This window comes from Zingiber officinale, chromosome 3B (assembly GCF_018446385.1).
Source record: "Zingiber officinale cultivar Zhangliang chromosome 3B, Zo_v1.1, whole genome shotgun sequence".
Taxonomy (NCBI): Eukaryota; Viridiplantae; Streptophyta; class Magnoliopsida; order Zingiberales; family Zingiberaceae; genus Zingiber; species Zingiber officinale.
In genome coordinates this window covers 31,002,274-31,023,480 of record NC_055991.1, presented here as the reverse complement: position 1 = coordinate 31,023,480, position 21,207 = coordinate 31,002,274, and the positions used below count along the sequence as shown (strand labels likewise).

Sequence of the window (21,207 nt, the reverse complement as noted above, 5' to 3'; positions counted from 1 at the left end):
AAAATTTAGAAAAGTTTTATTGTAATAGAGGATTTATTGTCTTATCACTATAAGAAATTTGAACAAAAAATTATAATAGAAAGTTTGCAAGATAAAAAAATATTATTCTAAGTAAAGTCATTCTAATTTAGCAAATCAATTAAATTAAAGAAAATCTACTTTAAACATGATTTAGGAATCCAGTATAAGTTCCTACCTACTAGATTAACAAGATATTTTTTGGGAATGCATTTTTTGATACTTTTGACCCTTGTGATATCTGAAATACTAATTTAGTCCTTGAAAATTTCTAAAATTTTGAACATGTGAACATGGATCACCCTTTTTCAATTGTTCTAATTTCTCTTTTAACTTAACATTTTCAATTTTTAGTTTGTCGAATTCTTCTAGTGTGCATGCTTTAGCTAAAACTACTCTTATATTTAGGTTTTCCTTTTTCAATTGTTCATTTTTTGTTTTAAGGTTGCATAGAGACTTAGACATAGATTTTATGCCTGAATACAATTGATCAGGAGGTAGAAGACATACCTCATTTACTATATCAGATCTAAAGCTCGATTCTCCCCTTTCATCGCTGTTGTCTTCTGATGTAGCTCCCTCTTCATTGATGCTTGTTTCTGAGTTACTTGATTCTTTGTGACTCACCATCAATGGCAGTCCAGTGTAAGCTTCTATATCAGATTCTGATGAGGAGCTTTCATCCTAAGTATCCTTGAGATTCTTGTGCTTGGATCACCTTGATCCTTTGTCTTTCTTCTTTTTGAGCTCTGGACAGTTATGTGTGCCCTTCTTTTTGACAATTATAACATCGAACCATTCGTTTGCTCCTTGGATTTTTCTTGGTCTGCATCTCATTAAACTTGTTAGATTAAAAAAAAAAGAACTTTCTTACATATATGCTACTTGAGCTTCGTCAAGGGATGAGTCTGACTCGGGTTCATCCTTCTTGTTGGTTCTCAGTGTCAGGTTATGGTTTATCTCCATTTCTTTTGTCACTCCTTCACATCTAGATTCATGTAATTCGAAAGTTGAAAAAAGTTTTTCTAAGGTACTTACCTCCAAGTCCTTAGAGATGTAGTATGCATCTACTAAGGTTGACCACTCCATTGTTCTCGGAAAGGCGTAGAGCGCGTACTGATTCGCGTCCCGATTCGTTACCGCTTCTCTGAGGTTGTTGAGTTGGGTGTTAGTTCTTTGATTTTTTCTTGAAGTTGGGCCACCTTCTCTTCCTTATTCATCCGAAGTTTTTTAGTTGATTTCTGAGGATGTCCACATATCTCCACAATTGTATGATATTGTCCACTTTGAGCTTATGCCCTTATGACTTTGCTCTTGGGCTCTCCCCAAAAGGCCTCATCCCAATGGAGACATCCTACATCCTTTTAAATCCATGATCTTTACCAAATCTTTTCAATGTGGGACTTTGATTAAACCCCAACAATCCTTCCCTCAAACGAAGGTCCACAATTACTCTCATAGTCCGGGCCTCTCCGCGAGCATCTGGTCACCCTGACCTGCTTTGGGCTTCCCCGCAAGCATCCACACATGGTCATCTTGACCTACTTCAGGCCTCCCCGCGAGTATTCGGTCACCTTGACTTGCTTCGGGGCTCATTGCGAGTATCTGGTCACCCTGACCTACTCGCCTCCCCGCAAGTATCTGATCACCTTGACCTGCTCCGGGCCTCCCCGTGAGTATCCGGTCACCCTAGCCTGCTTTGGGGCCTTTCCCACAAGCATCCGGTCATCCTGACCTACTCTAGGCCTCCCTACGAGCATCCTTCAACCTGACTTACCCTGGGTCCACCCTCAACTTCGTTCAAGGCCACCTCACATGACATCTAGTCTGGATCATGGCTCTGATACTATTTTTTTGGGACCGAAGGATGTTTGCATATCTCCACAATGACATGATATTGTTCACTTTGGACCTAGGCCCTCATGGCTTTGCTCTTGGGCTCTCCCCAAAAGGTCTCATGCTAATAGAGATATCCTACATCCTTTTAAACTCATAATCTTTATCAAATATTTCCAATGTGGGACTTTAATTGAACCCCAACACCTTCTCTCTAGTTTTGCTTTCGAGGTGCCTTCATAGAGCTCTAGGAATTTCTCTTAGAGTTCTTTGGCTGAGGTGTAGCTTCCGATGTGGTTGACCTCTTGAGATGGCAGAACACTGAGCAGATGGAATTCTGCCTTTTTGTTTGCCATGAAGTCGCTCTGTTCTTTCTTGTTCCATAGTTGTCCTTCCTTCACCTCTCCATGTTGGTCTCTGGGTTCTACAAAATCATATTTAATAATTAACAATATTTCAAAATACGTTTTAAAAAATACCTCCATCTTTTTCTTCTATATTGCAAAGTTTCTCTCGAACTTTGGTGGATGAATGCTAGCTTCGGTCATTTCTTGTGCTTTAGACAACGGTTAGTCCCTCTGAAGCGTTCTGACTCTAATATCACTTGTTAGTCTCGTGCGGCCAATAAGAGGGGATGAATTTTCTTGAAATTACAAAAATACCCTTCTTGATCTTTCGACTTGAGTTAAACAAACACTTAATTAAATTAGAACGAAATAAAAAGAAAGTATAAGACAACCAAGTTTACTTGGTTTACAATCAAAAGATTGCTACTCCAAGATAATAAAAGCTCACTACGGTCTCATTCTACGAGTGAGTCCTCAAAGGCGAAGAAGCCTCATACATATGTTGAAGAACAGAAAAGAAAGTACAAAGTATGGAAATGAAAGTACAGAAAGTGTTGTGTTTAACTAAGAGAATCAGGGCTATATTTATAGTCCACTGGTTGAAATAGTTGTTTTGATGATATGACATCTTTAGGCATCTAGATGGGGATCCGAGTGCCTCCAGTGTAGCAGTTTATCCACTATGCAATGACTACGTAACGACGCGGGGATAAAATCTTATCCCCTTACGGGCGCCTGTATTGTTGCTGACGTGGACCCAAAAGTGAGCTACACTACAACGCCCTGAAAGGGCGCTTGGATGGTGCCAAGGCAGTCCTAACGCCTAGACTTGGTACAGGCACTTGGACGAGTCAGCTTCATACTGACTCGTTTGACTTCTTCTACTGACGCTCGGGTGATCCTCCAGCCATCTAGAGTTGAGCTTACCCGAACTAACTCTGGCCTTCTCTTCGAGCAGTCTTCCACTCCGGCTTCTAGTCCCTCAAAAGTGTCGTGCGCGACTTTCTCACTCCATTGGTGTACTCTTCTACAGCTTCTCATCACTCGGATGTACTGAGCTCGTCGACTCGATTCCCGTGACATCCTTCTTGTCCACCGAGTCTCCCGTTCGACTTCTTGCGTTTCACAATCCCCACACACTCAGATGCAAGTTATCAAATACGCAGAGTGCAGCTTGACTTGGTTGATCACATCAAAACCCGAGGTACTTACATAATGTTCTTTTTTTCTTTTCACACAAAACATAATTTTAAGGCTTATTAATAATTTTTTCGGATTATTTTTATATAAACAATATGTACTACCATGTTCATTTTAGTCCTACATCTTGGGATTGGTAACACCGCGAGTAGAGATGCTTCTATAAATACTTTGGGCCAGCGATATTAGAAAGCATGTCTTTCTCGGTCTTTTGGCTAAGATCAAGTATAGTATCGGTTTAATATCTGATATAAAAAAATTAAATTAATTTTTTATGTGGAAGAGTCATCCTTGCATTGTACTACTACATAAACCTGACACATCCTTACCAAATGTAATTTATGGGTCTGGAGTACTAATTTATACGTATTTATATATTATATTATATATATTCATGTATTATATTATCCATACAATATATATATATATATATATAACTCTTATAATATATAATAATTTGATATTTAAAAATATTTGTTGATTGAAAGCTAGACTCCAATTGAAAAAGAATATTTTTAAAATAAAATAAAAACAAAATGAGACATTCTTTTATTTATTTCGAAATTTTAATGCGGAAAAAACGAAATCACATCCTTTTATTTATTTATTTATTTATTAATTTATTCAACAGTTTGATCGGCAAAAGCAACGGCCACGTTTCCATTTGTATCAATTAAGTATCCCTCTTTTTCTCCACTACTGCAAATAAAGCACGTGATTCTTTCACCCACCACCTCGCTGTCCCAAGGCCAAATTGCCAACCCGATCCAGTTCATCGCAGCTACAAAACAAAACCCTAGCTAGGAGCTTTTGAAGAGATCGAGCAAGCAGAAAGCAGCGGCAATTAGGCATCGAGTTCAGCCAAACGAGATCGAGAACAGAGAAGGCGAGAGAGCCAAGCTCCGATTCAGGGAGGGGAGGGGAGGGGAGGAGAGGAATTGAGTGAGATGGTGGACGAGAAGTTGGGAAGCAAAGATGAGTCCAGCTTCTCCAGGACGTGGAGGTTATTGAGCCAGTACTTGAAGGAGAATGGCAGCTTGGGAGGCCTTGCTCCTCTTGATCAACGAACCCAAGGTGAGATTTTTGTCGCAGATTTGGTATTTTTTTTTTTTGCCTTTTCAATTGGGGAAGTTCGGAATCTTTCGCTAGAACGTAAAGTCATTTGTCGGTGTGATTGATCGCGCAGTTTTATCTTCAAAGTTTCGACTTTGGACAATCAAATCGCAAATCTTACTGCTCATCGGACTTTCTACTTTAATTCTTCCAAACAATTAATTCACACGAGCCTACCAAAATGAGCTTCTTGTTTCCTTCTTGGTACGCGAGCTTATGAAATTGAGTTGCATCTATTCTTGTCAAGAAACCACTTATTCACGCGAGTTTATCTGAGTTAAAAAAAAAAGTGTATATTTATACGAGCTTCTCAATGGGTTACTGTTTTTTTCTCCCCTTTTATAGATCTACCCTGCAAAAAATTCGACTTTGGGCCGTTGATTTTGTCCAAATAATTCTCTGTCAGTTTTTTTTCCTAATTTGCTCGCTCTTCAGGTTCAGAGGCTGGACAGTGGTCCATAGCTTCCTCAATTGATTTCTTGTACTTGTTATCAGGTAAATCTAGGGCACCCGCAACCATGAGCTTGTTTCCAGGGGTAGATGTGTCAGGAGAGCTCCAAACACAGATCAATCAAGACAAAACCTCTCAGAAATCCATTGATCTTTTCCCCCAAGAATCAACAGAAAAAGAGCGTGTCAAAGCCCTAGAAGCCAAGTAAGAGGCAAATTTTACCAAGAAATGATAAAAACTAGCATGCATGTTTTTCTCACGCACAGTGCTAATCTAACCAGATGCTTTGATATGAACATTTCAGGCAGAGGGAGATGGGCCAGCTAACGATCTTTTATGCTGGAAAGGTTCTTGTTTTCAACAATTACCCCGCCGACAAAGCCAGGGATCTGATGCAGATGACAAGCAAAGAGTGTGTTGTAAGTGCTGGAGCTGAGTGCACTTCCAGACCTGAACCCAACCTGTCGACAGCCACCGCACCGCCACCTCATAGCTTCCCAAAGCCGAATTCCTCCGGTAATTAATTCAAATCACACAATTCAATAGTTTAAGCTTTCAAATTATGGAAAATGATTTCGGTTCACAAGTGATATGAAGTAGTAATTGTCATTTGATGCGATACGACTATACGAGTTCTTGAACAATTTGCTTATCGGACCTTCAACCTTTATGGATTGCAGATATGCCTATAGCAAGAAGGCATTCGCTGCATCGGTTCCTCGAGAAGAGGAAAGACAGGTTTGTAATAATAACTTTCTTCCTTATGGATCTTGAGACTATGGATTGGTGTTAGCACATGACGAAACTAAATAGCACTCTTTGCTTAAATTTTTCAGAATCCATTCCAAGGCACCGTATCAAGGTAATTCTTCTTCGCCTATGAAAGAGTCGAAGCCAGAATCTAGCCAGCCTTGGCTCAACCTAGGCAGGGAAATCTCAGAGCCAGATCACAGTTCAAACAATAGCAAATAACACAGGAATGAATATGATGCAGAAGCTCGTCTGACATGGATCACTGGTCTCAAGTTTCTTCATTTTAGGAGTGCTCAAACTTAAACATCTGGAGCAACAGCAAGATATGATATTTGTTGTTTGTGACTTCCACTATGATTCTGTGTAGTTTTGTCATAATGGAAGAGAGAATCATTTTTTTTATTAATGTAGCATATTTACATTGCAAGGTTTTTCATATTGAGTCAGGAGAATGGATGTCTAGCCAAATTCTGCTGGGATAAGGTTTAGTGATCATGAGGAGATCATGTTCTATCAGATGGTATCATTATGTTTTTAAAGTAACACTCTGGATTTTGGCTCTATCATTATTTTTTATAGGAACACTAGGAATTTTGGCTCTTCTTCATCAGCCTCGTGAAATTGTATGTCAATTGATTTATTGTTCTCTAGAGCTGTAAATGAAGTAATTGTTCGTGAGTAAATTTGGAATTTGGTTGGGTTAGAGTTTGTTTATGCTGGATCAATATATATAACTTTAATTCAATGATTTATTAAATTAATATATATGATTAATTTTTTGCCTGACCTCGACGCACAAAAGACCGTTGAGTTAAGATAAAATGTTTTTTTTTTATTTATTCCTTTCAAAGAGGGTGGGGCTTTATTTAAGGGGTTGTTAAGGAGTTCGGATCTTTTGGATCGTTTTTTGGGATTTAGGGGATGGTCTCTAAACATGTATTGGTGAGGATGAATGATCCTAGTCTATTTTATAAGTGGGGATCATGTATTTTATCAATGTATGTTTAGGGATTATCTCTTAGACCGTAAAAAGTGGTCTAGACGATCTGACCTAGTCGTTAAAGTGAGGATTTCATTTGAACTCTAATAAATGAGATTTTTAAGCTCCCGAATTAATGGTGTAACAGTAAGATACTCTCATTTTTCTATGTATTTAAGGATTGAGTCTTGTATTCGAATCCTTATTAAGGCGCAGCTGTCGGGTGAAGAGCTATTCGTGCTTTCAGATTTGTTTGATGATCGATCTATGGGGTCAGACCATCTACCTCCGAGACTAATTGGGCTGAAGGTAAAAAATGAATGAGATTTTAAAGCTCCTCAGGCATAGTGTAGAGGCAAAAACATTACTTCTAAATATGTATAATTTAAATCTCAGGTACGACACATTACATTTCTCGATAGATTGTGGTAAAAAGGTAAATACGCTCGTCCTCAGTGCCCCCGTCAATCCGTCCCAGGGTCAATACGGAGGAGGTAAATCACGGGCGACTACTAGCCTTTAGAATAGTGACTAGCACATAAGAGAGGTATTTGTTGGTGCAACCTTAGGTCAAGGTTGACTTGGTTGACCTGACTCGAGTTGGTCAAGGGTGACCTGACTCGAGTTGTATTTTGATGTTTGACAATGTTTGACGAGAGTATAAAAGTTGTATTCTGATGTGTTGACAAGAATACGAACTTGGGAGATTGTTGGTGCAACCGTAGGTCAAGGTTGACCTGGTTGACATGATTCGGGAAAAAGTCCAAGTATGGAGACTTGGCACTGGAAAAGTCCAAGCAGGGAGCTTGGCACGCGAAAAGTCCAAGTATGGAGACTTGGTACTGGAAAAGTCCAAGCAGGGAGCTTGGCACGAGGGAAAGTCCTAACTGGGATGTTAGGCAGTTGGAAAGTCCTGGTGAGTGAAGCCAGGCAGTGAGAAAGTCCTAACTGGGATGTTAGGCAGTGTGGAAAGTCCTGGTGAGTGAAACAGGGAAAGTCCTAACTGGGATGTTAGGCAGTGGGAAAGTCCTAACTGGGATGTTAGGCAGTTGGAAAGTCCTGGTGAGTGAAACCAGGCAAGGGAAAATCCAGATGGATCAGGGATGATCGGACTTCTGGTGTTGAAAAGTCTAAGTGGGTCAAAGGGATTGACCGGACACTTAGCGGGGAGTGCTAGCAGGTCAAGGGAGTGACCGGATACTAGGCATGATGTACCAACAGGTCAAGGTTGACCGGATGTTGGTGTGGAAGCCTTAGGTTTAGGGCTGAAAAGTTTGGATCGGGCTGCAGACCGATCCAATGATACATGGCTCATCTGATCGGTCTGGTGACCGATCAGTATGCTACTGATGGTTATCTGATCGGTCTGGAGACCGATCAGAAGGAGAACAGTGGCAGCGGAGAAAGAAGCCTGATCGGTCCGTAGACCGATCAGGAGGTTCCCTGATCGGTCTGTGGACCGATCAGGAGGTTTCCTGATCGGTCCATGGACCGATCAGGAGGTTTCCTGATCGGTCCATGGACCGATCAGGGACAGAACAGAAGCATAGGCTTCTTCCCTGATTGGTCTGCAGACCGATCAGGATGTTGCCTGATCGGTCCACAGACCGATCAGGGTTCTAGCCGTTGCGACGCAACGGCTAGTTTCTTCGTTGTTTCTTCTTCGCAGGTATAAAGGGGCTGAGAGCTTCTACAGGGATTCTTCTTCTTCTACTTCTTCCTGCTTCTAGCTTGCTGCTGCTTGCGATCTGAGCTTTGTTGAGCTCTCCCCAGTAAGCTTCATGTGAGCTTCCAGTCGACGGTCAGCTGCTGCTGTTGTCCGAGAAGTTGTTGCTTCACAGGCAGTCGACGAGAAGGCGAGTTAGTGTTTATACATTGTTCTTGTCTTTCTACTTGTATTCCTTGTATTCTAGTCTGCTGTTGCAAACGTTTGTGGCGAGGTTTCTCCACCCACAAGGAGTATATTGTATTAGCCGGTTTTCCGGGGGCTCATCCACCGACGGATTGATAGGGCTCGTCCACCTCACGGACACGCCGAGGAGTAGGAGTTCATCTCCGAACCTCGTTACATCCTTGCGTTTGAGGTTTGCTTTTTTCTTCTTAGTTTCTTCCTTGTATTTCTGCTGCAACTAACCTAATCGTAGGAAGAAACGCGAAAGATTGGGGTCGGCTATTCACACCCCCTCTCTAGCCGTACGAAGAGATCCTAACAGTATTTACCTCGACTTTACCAAGATTCGAACCCTAGACCTCATTATGACAATACTTCATGTGCTAACTACTAGACCCATCCGAGGGGACACATTTCTCGATACATGAATTAGTGGAGAAGATAGTTTACTGTAAGGATTAATTGAGCTCAAGATATAAACACATGAATTATCAAAATTTAAGGTGTGAACTAATAAAATTTAAACTAGTAAATAATTAAATAAAAACTAATAAATAAATTTATAATATTAAACTTACTCACCAATCAAATAAAAAAATTTAAACAATTAAATTTAAATTAAGAGCTCGGTAACAAGTTTGATTCAAGCTATTCAAATCAAACTTCAACACCTGTTTCAATGGATTAATTCATTTTAGATTCAACAGGAATATCTTATCAACAAATTTGGACAACATAAATTTCAGCTTGACTTGACTAGTTTATAATCCTATTGTTTTCAAATAGGTTTGGTCGACCCAAACGATGCTATTTAGACCCTGACTTAGGTTGGGTGGGGACTTGACTTTATTGTCTCGTGCATGGTCACCTAGACCAGTTTTGCTCTAATAAATATTTTCAAAATCATTTTATTTTTTAATTATAATTTGCCTGATTTATAAAAAAAATATAAAACAACATATCTATAGACTTATTTATCCATTAATCATTATATACTCTGATTTCAATAGTTCTAATTTTTAACTTATTTTATAAAATGCATTTTAACTACTTAGACACTAGTGAAATTACTCTAATTTAATTAAAATGGCACGTCATATTAAAATACCTTTATTTAAATTTTGCTTCAATTTAATCAAAAAATCATTTTAATTTAATTAAAATTACTTTTAAAATGAAAAAAATAGGATGATTTTTTAAAAATAAATATTTTTTTAAGGATACAAAAAATAAAGAACGTCCATTTAATTTTTATCCGATAAATTAAAAAGGTGTGTCATTTTAATATTTTATAATATATATTTTAAAATGATCCCTTTTAATTTTTTTTTCTAAAAAAGTATATAATTTCAACAATTTTTCTCCCACCGCCCGTTCATGTACCTTTGGAATCCATCAATTTGACAATGACTGATGATCAAATCCTTTCCTTTATTCCTTTCCTTTTTTCGGTAAAAATCCAAAAAAAGAACGTCCTTTGTTTTTTTTTTATTGGAATCATCACAATAACACCCCTTTTTATTTTATTGTATTTTATTATCAAAACCATCCCACCTCATCCGCCCGTTATCATCTAAATTTGATAAATAATTTGATATCCAACCCAAATGAAAAATGATATGGAGAAATTTTTTACATCTGATTATAATAAATATGTATTCAGATATGGATATTTTAAATATGAGTATGGTATATATATAATGAAAGATGATATGGAGAAATTTTTTATACTTGATTATAATAAATGTGTATTCTAGTATGAGTATTTCAGATATGAGTATGGAGACTGATGTTGATAAAATTCTATCAATATATTAATATATCCCCTTAATATATTACAATACTCAATAAATACTTAAATTAATTTTATTTTAATTTTTTTTTAAAACCAAACACTATAATCTAATTGGGAAATCTGAACCCAAAGGTAAAATCTAAAAAATAAAATTGCTTTGATACTATAACCCAAAGCCTGAACCCTAGATGTAAAATCTAAAAAAAAATGGCTTTGATACTATTACCCAAAGCCTGAACCCTAAATAGCTTTGATACTATAACCCAAAGCCTGAACCCTAGAGGTAAAATAAAAAAAAAAATAACTTCGATACTATAATCCTATAACCCAAAACCTGAACCCTAAAAATTAAAATTTTAAAAAATAATTTAATTATTTTTTTAATTCAAAAATTAAAAAGAAATTAAAAAGAAAAAAAAAGCGCTGAAATCCTGCGCGACGCGCACATTCGCACACTGTGCCGTCGCGCAGGATATCAGCGCTATATATATATATATATAAGTCTCATTTTTTTATTAGAAAATAAAAAATTTTACCCTGCTTTTTGTCTTAGAAAAAAAAAGACTTAGTTTGTTTCTTTATCCGGTCATCAACACGTATCTCATCTTCTTTTCCACGAAAAATATTCACCTGATAGAAGGAGCACGAGACGGACATGTACATTGAATTATTATTTTTTTTTAAATGAGAATGGTGGAGAGTAATAGGATGATGGATAGGAATCATAGGATATGGATACCCGAAACTCTGACGGGTATGAGGATGAGTATGAAAGTTAAATATCCGATGGATATGAGGATAAGTATGGGTATAGATATAATAAATAGGGATGAGTATGAAGAATATAAAATCTTATCTAAATCATACCCATTGTCATTCCTACCACCAAATACACTGATTGATTGCTTTGCTACAATGAGTCGAGGAAAAAAATTCTCTTATTCTTTAGCCATTTATTGATCAATTATAAAATAATCATGTAATTTATCTCGATGCAATAACTTAGAAACAGACTAGGAGAAATATCTAGAGTGAGTGTAATCATCTTTCATTAAAAATATACTATCTAATTATCCCGACGGGATACCCAGTTAATTAGAAAGTAGTAAATTTATTATAATAGGGCAAAGATTAATTTTCGACGAGTGCATACCTCCAGGAAAAACTCCTCCCCATCCCTAGCAACTCACCTTTTTACTATAAGAATATACTATTTGATTGTCTCATGGTAGTACAATGGGTTAATGTAAGGGTACTATTATCAATAGACTTGCGATCGATTCTCAATAGATACGAAATGCTCGATTGGTTGCTTCAATCTATCCTTACATGTGCTTTCATTGCTAGGTGAAGTCTCATGTGATTTACCTCTTTTACATATAGTGATTATCCTAAAGGAGTTATCGAGGTGACTACTTCACCTTATACGGTCAAAGTATACTATTCAATTAATTTTGATTTTTTAATAAGTCATATTTCAAATTTAGATCTGAACATCGAATGGACTTAACTTGTTTAATAATATTTATATTATAATAACTTTAATTTCATAATTGTTATAATTCGACCTCTCCATAAAATTACACAATTATTCTAAAATAAATTATTCGATAGATTTTTTTTTTTTTTTTTTTTTTTTTTGTAAAAAAGCCAATTTCAAATTTAGATCCTGAACATGAATGGACTTGACTTGTTTAATAATATTCATATTATAATAACTTTAATTTCATAATTGTTATAATTAGATCTCTCCATAAAATTACATAATTATTCTAAAGTAAATTATTCGATAGATTTTAATTTTTTACAAAAAAAAACCAATTTCAAATTTAGATCCTGAAAGCAAAATTGTCATGTTTAATAATATTCATATGGTAACAGCTACAACTTCATAACGATAGGTCTTTTATGGCCAGTAAAAAGGAGTGAATTGCCTTACACAATTTAAAATAAACACTTTTCTCAATTCGATTGAGCTTAGCACAATTACATACTTAATTAAACATAATGAAAGAAAAATAAGTACCAGACAAGTAACGATTTACTTGGTTGACAATCAGAGGATTGCTACTCCAAAGAAAGTAACTCAGTAGAAAAATCTTCCTCTCGAACAAAACGTTGGAGGTGGAGAAACCTCATACACGAAAGTGATGCTCAAAAAGAAGAACTGAATAGAATTTGAAGTACCAAACGTGTTGTATTGAAAGAAGAAGATCAGGACTCTATTTATAGCCCACTGGTTAAAACTGGCCATTGCTCACGTAGCACGGTCTGGATACCTGGAAGGGCTCTAGGCACCTGGGTGTAGATAAAACTTTATCCACGTCGCAACGATTACGCAACGGGCGAAAGATAATATTTTATCTGGTCCAGGCACCTGGAATAGCTCTGGCCGCCTAGACCGCCTTCGCATAGGGGCGCCTCGCCAAGGCACCCCCGATTGGACCAAACCGGTCCGGGCACCTAGACCATAGTCAACTCCTCATTGACTTTCTGTCCCGGTGTTCCACTCCGTCTCAGTTTACTTGGTGATTTCGGTCATCCGGAATAGGGCTCACCTGAACTCATTTTCCGTCCTTCTAGAGCAACCTTCCGCTCCGGCTTCTCGTCCCTCGGAAGCGTCACGCGCTTCCTTCTCGTCCACCAATGTACTCTTCCACAGCACCTCATCCCTCGGACGCACCGAACTCGTCGACTTTTTCTCGTGTCGTCCTTTTCGTTAGCTGCGTCTTTTGCTCGACTTCCTGTACTCCTATGTTCCTACACACTTAGACACAAGACATCAAAAAATAACAAGACCTAACTTGACTTGGTTGATCACATCGAAACTACCACGAAGTACTTACAATTTTCCCCATTTTAATGTGTGCAAACTAAGTTAAGTTAGGGTAAGCTAAAAATAAATAACAATAAAAATAGTAAGTACATAGTTTGAAACTCATAACATTTAATGCAAAAAGAATGTACCCTCTCCTAAACTTAATCTATAAATCTCCCCCTTAATCCCATTAAAAATAGGAAAAATATTGAAAAAGAATTTGGAAATAAATCTGAATTAACATCTAGGGAAAAAATTACTAACATTTAAAAATTAAAATTTTAAATATGTATTTTTATGAATTATGAGAAAATTAATTTTAAAGTTGTTTTTTAATTATGAAAAATTTTATAACGTAAATAGACATAATCAATGATGTGATAAAATTTTTACAAAATTATGAAATAGATTAAAGAAAAGAAAATTCTACAAAAAGTTACATTTTCTAAAAAAAAAAATTAAAAGTAGTTTTTAGCTAAAAAATAGTGAAAAAATTTAAAAATTAAAATTTTAAAAAATATGTATTTTTATGAATTATGAGAAAAATAATTTTAAAGTTATTTTTAATTATGAAAAAATTTTAAAAATTTTTATAACGTAAATAGACATAATCAATGATGTGATAAAATTTTTACAAAATTATTAAATAGATTAAAAGTAGTTTCTTAGCTAAAAAATAGTGAAAATTTTTCTAAAAAATTAATAGAGCAAGTATTTTTATAGAAAAATAAATAAATTTTCAAAAATTCAATCTTTGAGAATTTTAATATTAAAAATTAGTATTTAGATAAATAATTCATAGAAAATTTAATAACAGTTAAAAAATTCAAAAATATTTCCTTGAATAAAGAATATGATAAATTTTGATAGAAAAATAAATTTTGCTAAAAATATCACTAAGAAATATTTTTAAATTGAATAATATGATTTTTTTAATTTATAAGAATTAATACAATGGTCAAAAAATATTGAAATTTTTTCTACAGTTAAAAAATGAAATCCTCTTTTTCGAACAAATTAATATTTAATTAATTTCGAACAAAAATAAGTGAGACCTGTATAAAAATTTAATTTAAGCATAATTTTAGAACTCAATATAGATTCCTTCCAATCAGATTAATCAAAAACTTTCTAGGAATATATTTTGATGATAATTTTTTAATTTGGCTCTTATGATATCTAAACTGCCTAAATAATTTTTAATTTATTGAACATATGAGCATGCATAATTCTTCAAATTTTCTATTTTTACTTTCAATTTTTTCATTTTCAATTTTTATCTTGTCGAAATCTTCTAATTGACAAGATGTTGCTAATGTTATTTTTAATTCCTCATTTTCTATTTAAAATTTTTCATTTTCAATTTTTAACTTACAAGAATTTTTTGACAACATTTTTACTTTTATGGATTTTAAAAATCTAGGTGTATTCAATCTAGACTTTTATAAACTTTATAGAAATCTAGTGGTATTCAAATTAGATTTTTTATAGAGTTTTAAAAAGTCATGTGGTATTCAAATTGACTTTTTTAAACTCTATAAAAATCTTTTGGTACCCAAAGTTTCAATAGATTTTCATGGATTCTTTTAGAATTTCTTGGATGTAAATTTTAACCAATAAAAGCTCTCCAAAACACTTGATACAACTTTAAAAATAAAATAAAAATTCTTCTCCTCACCCTTGAGATTTCTATGGACTTCAAATCACCTTAATTTTTTATGAATAAGTCATTCTTCTTCCCACTCCTCTATTTTGATTGTTTCTTTGATCTAAAAGACCATGTCCTTGTTCAACCTCTCAGCATGCATTTTATGTAGGGGTGTCAATTCGGGTGGGTCGGGTCGGGTTGAGTTTTTTTTTTAACCCAACCCGAACTCAAGTTCAACCCAAAACGCCTAAACCCGAACCCGACCAACCCAATCAACCCGAACCCGACCCATATAACCCGAAAATTCGATTCAAAATGACTTTTTTCGGCTATTTTCCCTATAATTCTTCACTTTTATCTCAATACTCCATCATTATCATACAAACATGATATTAATATACATAAAAACATCTAAATTTTTAAAATAAAATTTGATTTAACCCTAAAAAAACCCAAAAAACTCTATATTTAAGTCAACCCGGGTCAACCCGACCCGACCCAACTTGAAAATTTTTAACTCTCTAACCCTCCAACCCGAACCCGACCTGAACCCGAAAATGTCCAACCTAAACCTGATTTTTTTCGGGTCGACTCGGGTTGGGTCGTCAGGTCGGGTTCATTTTTGACACTCCTAATTTTATGTGAAGATGGGAGTCCTCTGAAACACCATTTTCTGATGTTATAACAGAAAAATAATGAATTGAAATGGTCGGAACGGAACGATAGCCGCTTGCAACCTTTTCTTCAGCGGCGGCTCACGACAGCAGGCTACAGGTGGAGAATTTTCTCCGGTTGCTCGTGATGGGAAACGATGAGGAGTGTCATCAGGTGAAGCTTGCGGTGCGTCGGAAAGGAGGAAAATAAATAGAAAAATTGTTTGAGGCAGTCGGTGATGCTTCTATCTAGTGGCGTAGCCAACATTTTAAACTAGGAGGGGTTATTTTCAAAAATTTCAAACATTAGTACTGGTTGATTTTCACAATTTAAAATCTAATTTTAAATTTAAGGAGCCAAAAATGATGTTAAACTTAAAATTTTTGATCATAGCTCTAAGTTCTAATTGAAACAACGATCCGCCAATCTCTAAAGCTTATCTATGCCTTAAATTTGAAAAATCATTTGTGATATCGCTTTCTCATAATATTTAGCATTCCTATAGCGATGATGGCGTATGACACGACGGAGGCTGCAGTGTGTAGAGAGAAAAAAGTGTAAGATAAAATTTTCTCAAAATTATCATAATTCATTTTAAATCGATCGAACTCGTTTAAACTTTAAATTTACTTCGGTCATAACTCAACCAAATCAATGCCGATTTAAATCAACGTAATCATTATCTGTGTGCCTATCTGTTGGATTTAGTTCAAATCCGATCCAATTTTAATTTAGCGCTCTCACTTTGTATTCTACATTTAATTTATCCATTTACTATTATATATTTTAATTTAATATTAACATTCCAAGTGACGATATTTTTTTTTTATAAATTAAAGTCGTACCAATGGATAACTTAGACCAAGAGTTTTCTAAATATGTGACCAATTTCAATCTTCCAGTGACAAACGATGGTGAATCAATCGGTCAAAATAGCGGTGAGGACTTTTCAAATATATACTATTAATATTTTTTTTTAATTCCAGAGGGGGCGGTCGCACCCTCTCCTCATAATGTAGCTACACCCCTGCTTCTATCTGCTACTTGCGAGCAGGTCAATGTCGATTTGGATGGTGGCGTTGTACATACAAGGAAGAGAAACTTGAGATATTAGGTTTTAATATAAAATATATATTAATAAATCAAATTAGATCTCAACTTAATTAATAGATAATTTAATAAAGTCTAATGAAATTAGACCCTAAAAATATTCTATAAAATTTATTTAAATCTTAAAAATTCCTAAATAAATTGTATATATTTATATTTATTTATTTTAATAATATTATTACTAATCAAAGTAATAATAATATTATTAATTTATTACTAATCAAATTTATTAATTCAACACTTTATTAAAAATTTGACCAAATTAAAGGGTTGATCAACATTTCATGATAATTTGGATCAAATTTGTAAATAAAAATATCTAAAATTATTATAATATTATTGGATTTAAAATTATATTAAAGTTTTTTTAAAAATAAAAATTGAGACGTTATCCTCTCTTTGTTTTTAGCCAAAACAAGATAAAAGTATAAAAAGTTGAAAAAAAAAATTATAGACAAATATGCAATTTATTATTTTATTAAAAAATAAATTTAATTAGGTATTTTATGTTTTATTCGGAAATAAATATCGTGTGAGACCATGACCATCTACACTTTTCTAAGATTAAATACACTCCCTTAAATCTACAAGTTTCTATAAAATTTATAAATGTTTGTAAAAGTATGGTAAAAAAGTCTATAGAACTCCATGAAATTTTTTTCACAACTATATAAGATTCTATAAAAGTCAATAAAAATTTATCAACTCCACAAAATCTATCATTAAAAAATAAATAAATGAAAGTCATTCAATCACTTGATTGAATACACCCCTCTTAAATAACTTATCAGGAGGTAGAAATCGTACCCGACTTACCTTGTCGATCTCATTATCTGATGCTCCCCCTTAGAGCTACTTCCTTTTGACGTTGCTCCCCCTTTATTGATGTTATCATTGCTCATCTCCGATGAACTTGCTTCGTCGTCTTCTTGGTGACTTGCCATCAGTGCAAGTTCGGCATAGGCTACGATGTCCGAATTTGATGACAATATTTCGTCTCATGTCGCCTTTAAATTCTTGTGCTTCTTCTGGGTCACTCTTTTGTCCTTGTCCTTATTCTTCAGTTTTGGGTAGTTATTTTTGGCATGTCATTCTTCATTGCGATGATAGCACCATACTTTCCTTTTTTTCTTTTGGCCTGCACTTGATTAAAATTATTAGCTTTAAAAAAACTTTTGAACTTCCTTACCATGGCATGAATGATGTTTTGTCATCATTGAGAGAAGTTTCATATTCTGGTTCATCCATTTTTGTCTTCAAGGCAATGTTGTGCTTTGACTCCTTCTTTAGATTTGTGTATCTAGACTCATGAATTTCAAAAGTAGAGAATAATTCTTCTAAATTACTTACCTTTAAATCTCTAGAGATGCAATATGCATCTACTAGAGTTGACCATTCAGGAGTTCTAAGAAAAGCGTTAAGCGTATACCTTAGCGAATCTCGGTTTGTTACCTTTTCTTTGAGATTCGTGATTCCGATGATGAGTTCTTTGAGTCTCGAGTGTAGATGTGTGACGGTTTCACCTTCTTCCAGCCGGAGGTTGCTGATCTGGTTCCAAAGCAGGTCCCGTCTCGTGAGTTTACCTTCGAGGTTCCTTTGTAGTTCCAGAAATTTTTTCAGAGATGTTTGGCTGACTCGTAGGCGTCGATCCGATTGACTTCTTGTACCAGTAAAACACTCAACATATGGAATTCTGCTTTGTCGTTTTCCACAAAATCGACTTACTCCTTTTTTGTCCACTGATGTTCTTCTTTGTCTTTTCTTTGTTGATCCTTGGGTGCTACAAAATCATACTTCATTATTAATAATAATTCAAAGTCAGTTTTGAGTAATACCTCCATCTTCTTTTTTTAGTTCGCAAATTCTCTCTCAAATTTAGGTGTGCAGATGCTCAGTCTGACCATCGTGTTTTATGCTTGGTCGGCGGTTAGTCATTCTGAAGCGGTTGGACTCTAATTCCACTTATAGGTCCCTTGTGGCCGGCAAGATGGGGGGTGAATTGCCCTACACAATTTAAAACAAACACCTTTCTCAACTCGATCGGGCTCAACACAATTACATAATTAAACAAAATGAAAGAAAAATAAGTATGAGACAAGCAACAATCTACTTGATTAGCAATCAAAGAATTGCTACTCCAAGGAAAGTAAGTCCAATACAAAAATCTCCTTCTCGAATAAAACGTCGGAGGCAGAGAAGCCTCATACACGAAAGTGACGCTCAGAATTAAGAACTGAATAGAACTTGAAGTACCAAGTGTGTTGTATTGAAAGGAGAAGATCAGAGCTCTATTTATAGCCCACTGGTCGAAATTGACCGTTGTTGACGTGGTACGGTCCGAGCACCTGGAAGGGCTTCAAGAGTCTGCTATGGTTAAAACTTTATCCATGTCGTAACGGCTATGCAACGGGTAAAAGATAATATTTTATCTGGTTCAGGAGCCTGGAACAGCTCCGGCTGCCTGGACTGGCTTCACACAGGGGCACCTCCCCAAGGCACCCTCGGCTGGACCAAACCGGTCTGGGTGCCCGAATTCTGGGCGCCCAGACCACAGTCAACTTCTTGTTGACTTTTTGTCTAGGTCTTCCACTCCAACTCTGCTCGCTTGGGTGATTTCGGTCATCCGAAATTGGGCTCATCCGAACCCATTTTCCGGCCTTCTCGAGTAACCTTCCGCTCCGGCTTCTCGTCCCTCAGAAACACCACATGTTTCCTACTATCCACCGACGTACTTTTCCGCACTGCCTCACCCCTCAGACACATCGAGCTCGTTGACTCTCTCCCATGTCATTCTTCTCATTAGCTGCGTCTTTTACTCAACTTCTTGTACTCCTAAGTTCTTGCACACTTAGACACAAGGCATCAAAAAATAATAGGACCTAACTTGACTTGGTTGATCACATCAAAACTACCACGAGGTATTTACAGTAACAGTTATAATTCACATGAGTAGATATGAAACAATTGTCAAAAATTCAAGAAATTCAAATTGTACAAGATAAAGCTCCATTCTTAAAAACTCACTATTGTATTCGTAAGATATGTTACAAGGAGAGTATTATAAGGAGTAATAAAACTTCTCTCAAAAGAAGGGAAGATTTTCCCTCTTATTTAAGAATAAGAAACGTAGAGAAGAAGAAGAAGAAGCTTTCTAAGCTTTCTTTAGGAAATAGAAAATAAAATTTCTTATGCTTTCAGTGGGAGATGTGATCCCCATTTTATAGGAGATGGGAAGACTATTTAACCGTTGTAAATCAGTTTAATATTAGTTGTATTGTAACTAAAATAATGCCAAGTAAATCAAAACATTAATGGCCTATATGTCAGTCAATTAATAGTTGATAAACTAGCCAAAAGAAATTGATTTTACTATCAAACAATGGATGGTTGGCTAGCCAAATAATGATATAGATATCTAGTTGGATAAAGGTTGATTGTCAACTGTATCATCTTCCTTATTTTCAACACTCCCCTTTAAGTTTGGCGAATAGATATTCATGGAGTCCATCTTGATGAGGATGTTCTGCATATGATTAACTGTAGTTTCATTAGTGAAGATGTCAACAAATTGCTCATGACTTCATATATGAGGAGTGACTATGGTTTTGTCTTCTATCTTTTGACACACAAAATGGCAATCGAATTCGATGTGTTTAGTTCATTCATGAAAGACCGGATTTGAAGCAATGTGGATGACTGATTGGTTATTGCAATATAGTTTAATAGGAGTTATGACCATAAATCCCAGCTCTTCAATTAAAACTTTTAACCACACTATTTCACTAGTTATAGTTGCCATAGCCCAATATTCTACCTCTGTGCTTGATCTAGACACAACTGATTGATTTTTTTTACTTTTCCAAGATATTAGATTTCCTCTGACAAATATGCAATATCCTGTAGTCAATTTTCTGCCTTGAGTGTCTTCAGCTCAGTTTGGATCACAGTAGCCCACAATCTCTGAGCTTTTATTGTTCTTCATACATATTCCTCTTCCAGGAGATCATTTGAGATATCTAAGGATCCTTTCAGTGGACTTCCAGTGGCTCATCTTAGGTGTGTGTGCATATGTTGGCTGATTTGACCTACTGTGTTGGTGTGGTTAGCACTAACAGTCTAACTCAAATTTTAATGAATGTCAAAATAGGTTAAGTTAGTTTCATTTGTGTTCTCAACACTTTGATCAAGTGTCCAAAAGTCTAGACAGGTCGACGGGCTGACCGGATGTCTGGCACGAAGCCTAGCTAGGTTGACAGACCGATCGGATAGCTGGCATGAAGCCCAGCTAGGTCGACGGGCCGATCAAATAGCTAGCACGAAGTCCAGACGGGTCGAAGGGCTGACCGGACGTTTGGCACGAAGTCCAGCTAGGTCGACGAGTTGACCAGATAGCTGGCACAAAGTCCAGACGGGTCGACGGGCTGACTGGATGTCTGGCAGGTAAGTGAAGGTAAGTCACTGGAGGAGAGTGACTGTGAGGACGAGTTCCCGGGAAGGGAACTTAGGCGCCGATTCAACTTAGAACTATTTCGGAACTCTAAGTTGAAATCTTGACTAGATTCCGGTCTCAATGAGACAGAATCTAATTAATATT

At 35.8% G+C, this 21,207-nt stretch overlaps 1 protein-coding gene and 1 pseudogene across 1 annotated transcript; both read left to right on the top strand.

Annotated features, from left to right (window-relative positions):
* The first annotated feature begins 3,595 nt into the window (after nt 1-3,595).
* Nucleotides 3,596-3,729, top strand: LOC121968708 (annotated as a pseudogene).
* A 406-nt stretch (nt 3,730-4,135) lies between these two features.
* LOC122056305 (protein TIFY 10a-like) lies at nt 4,136-6,279 on the top strand. The gene is made up of 5 exons (XM_042618206.1): nt 4,136-4,475; nt 5,010-5,169; nt 5,270-5,481; nt 5,646-5,703; nt 5,802-6,279. Exons 1-5 carry the CDS (start codon nt 4,349-4,351, stop codon nt 5,935-5,937), a joined length of 693 nt encoding a protein of 230 aa, XP_042474140.1. The 5' UTR covers nt 4,136-4,348; the 3' UTR covers nt 5,938-6,279.
* Nucleotides 6,280-21,207: the final 14,928 nt, after the last annotated feature.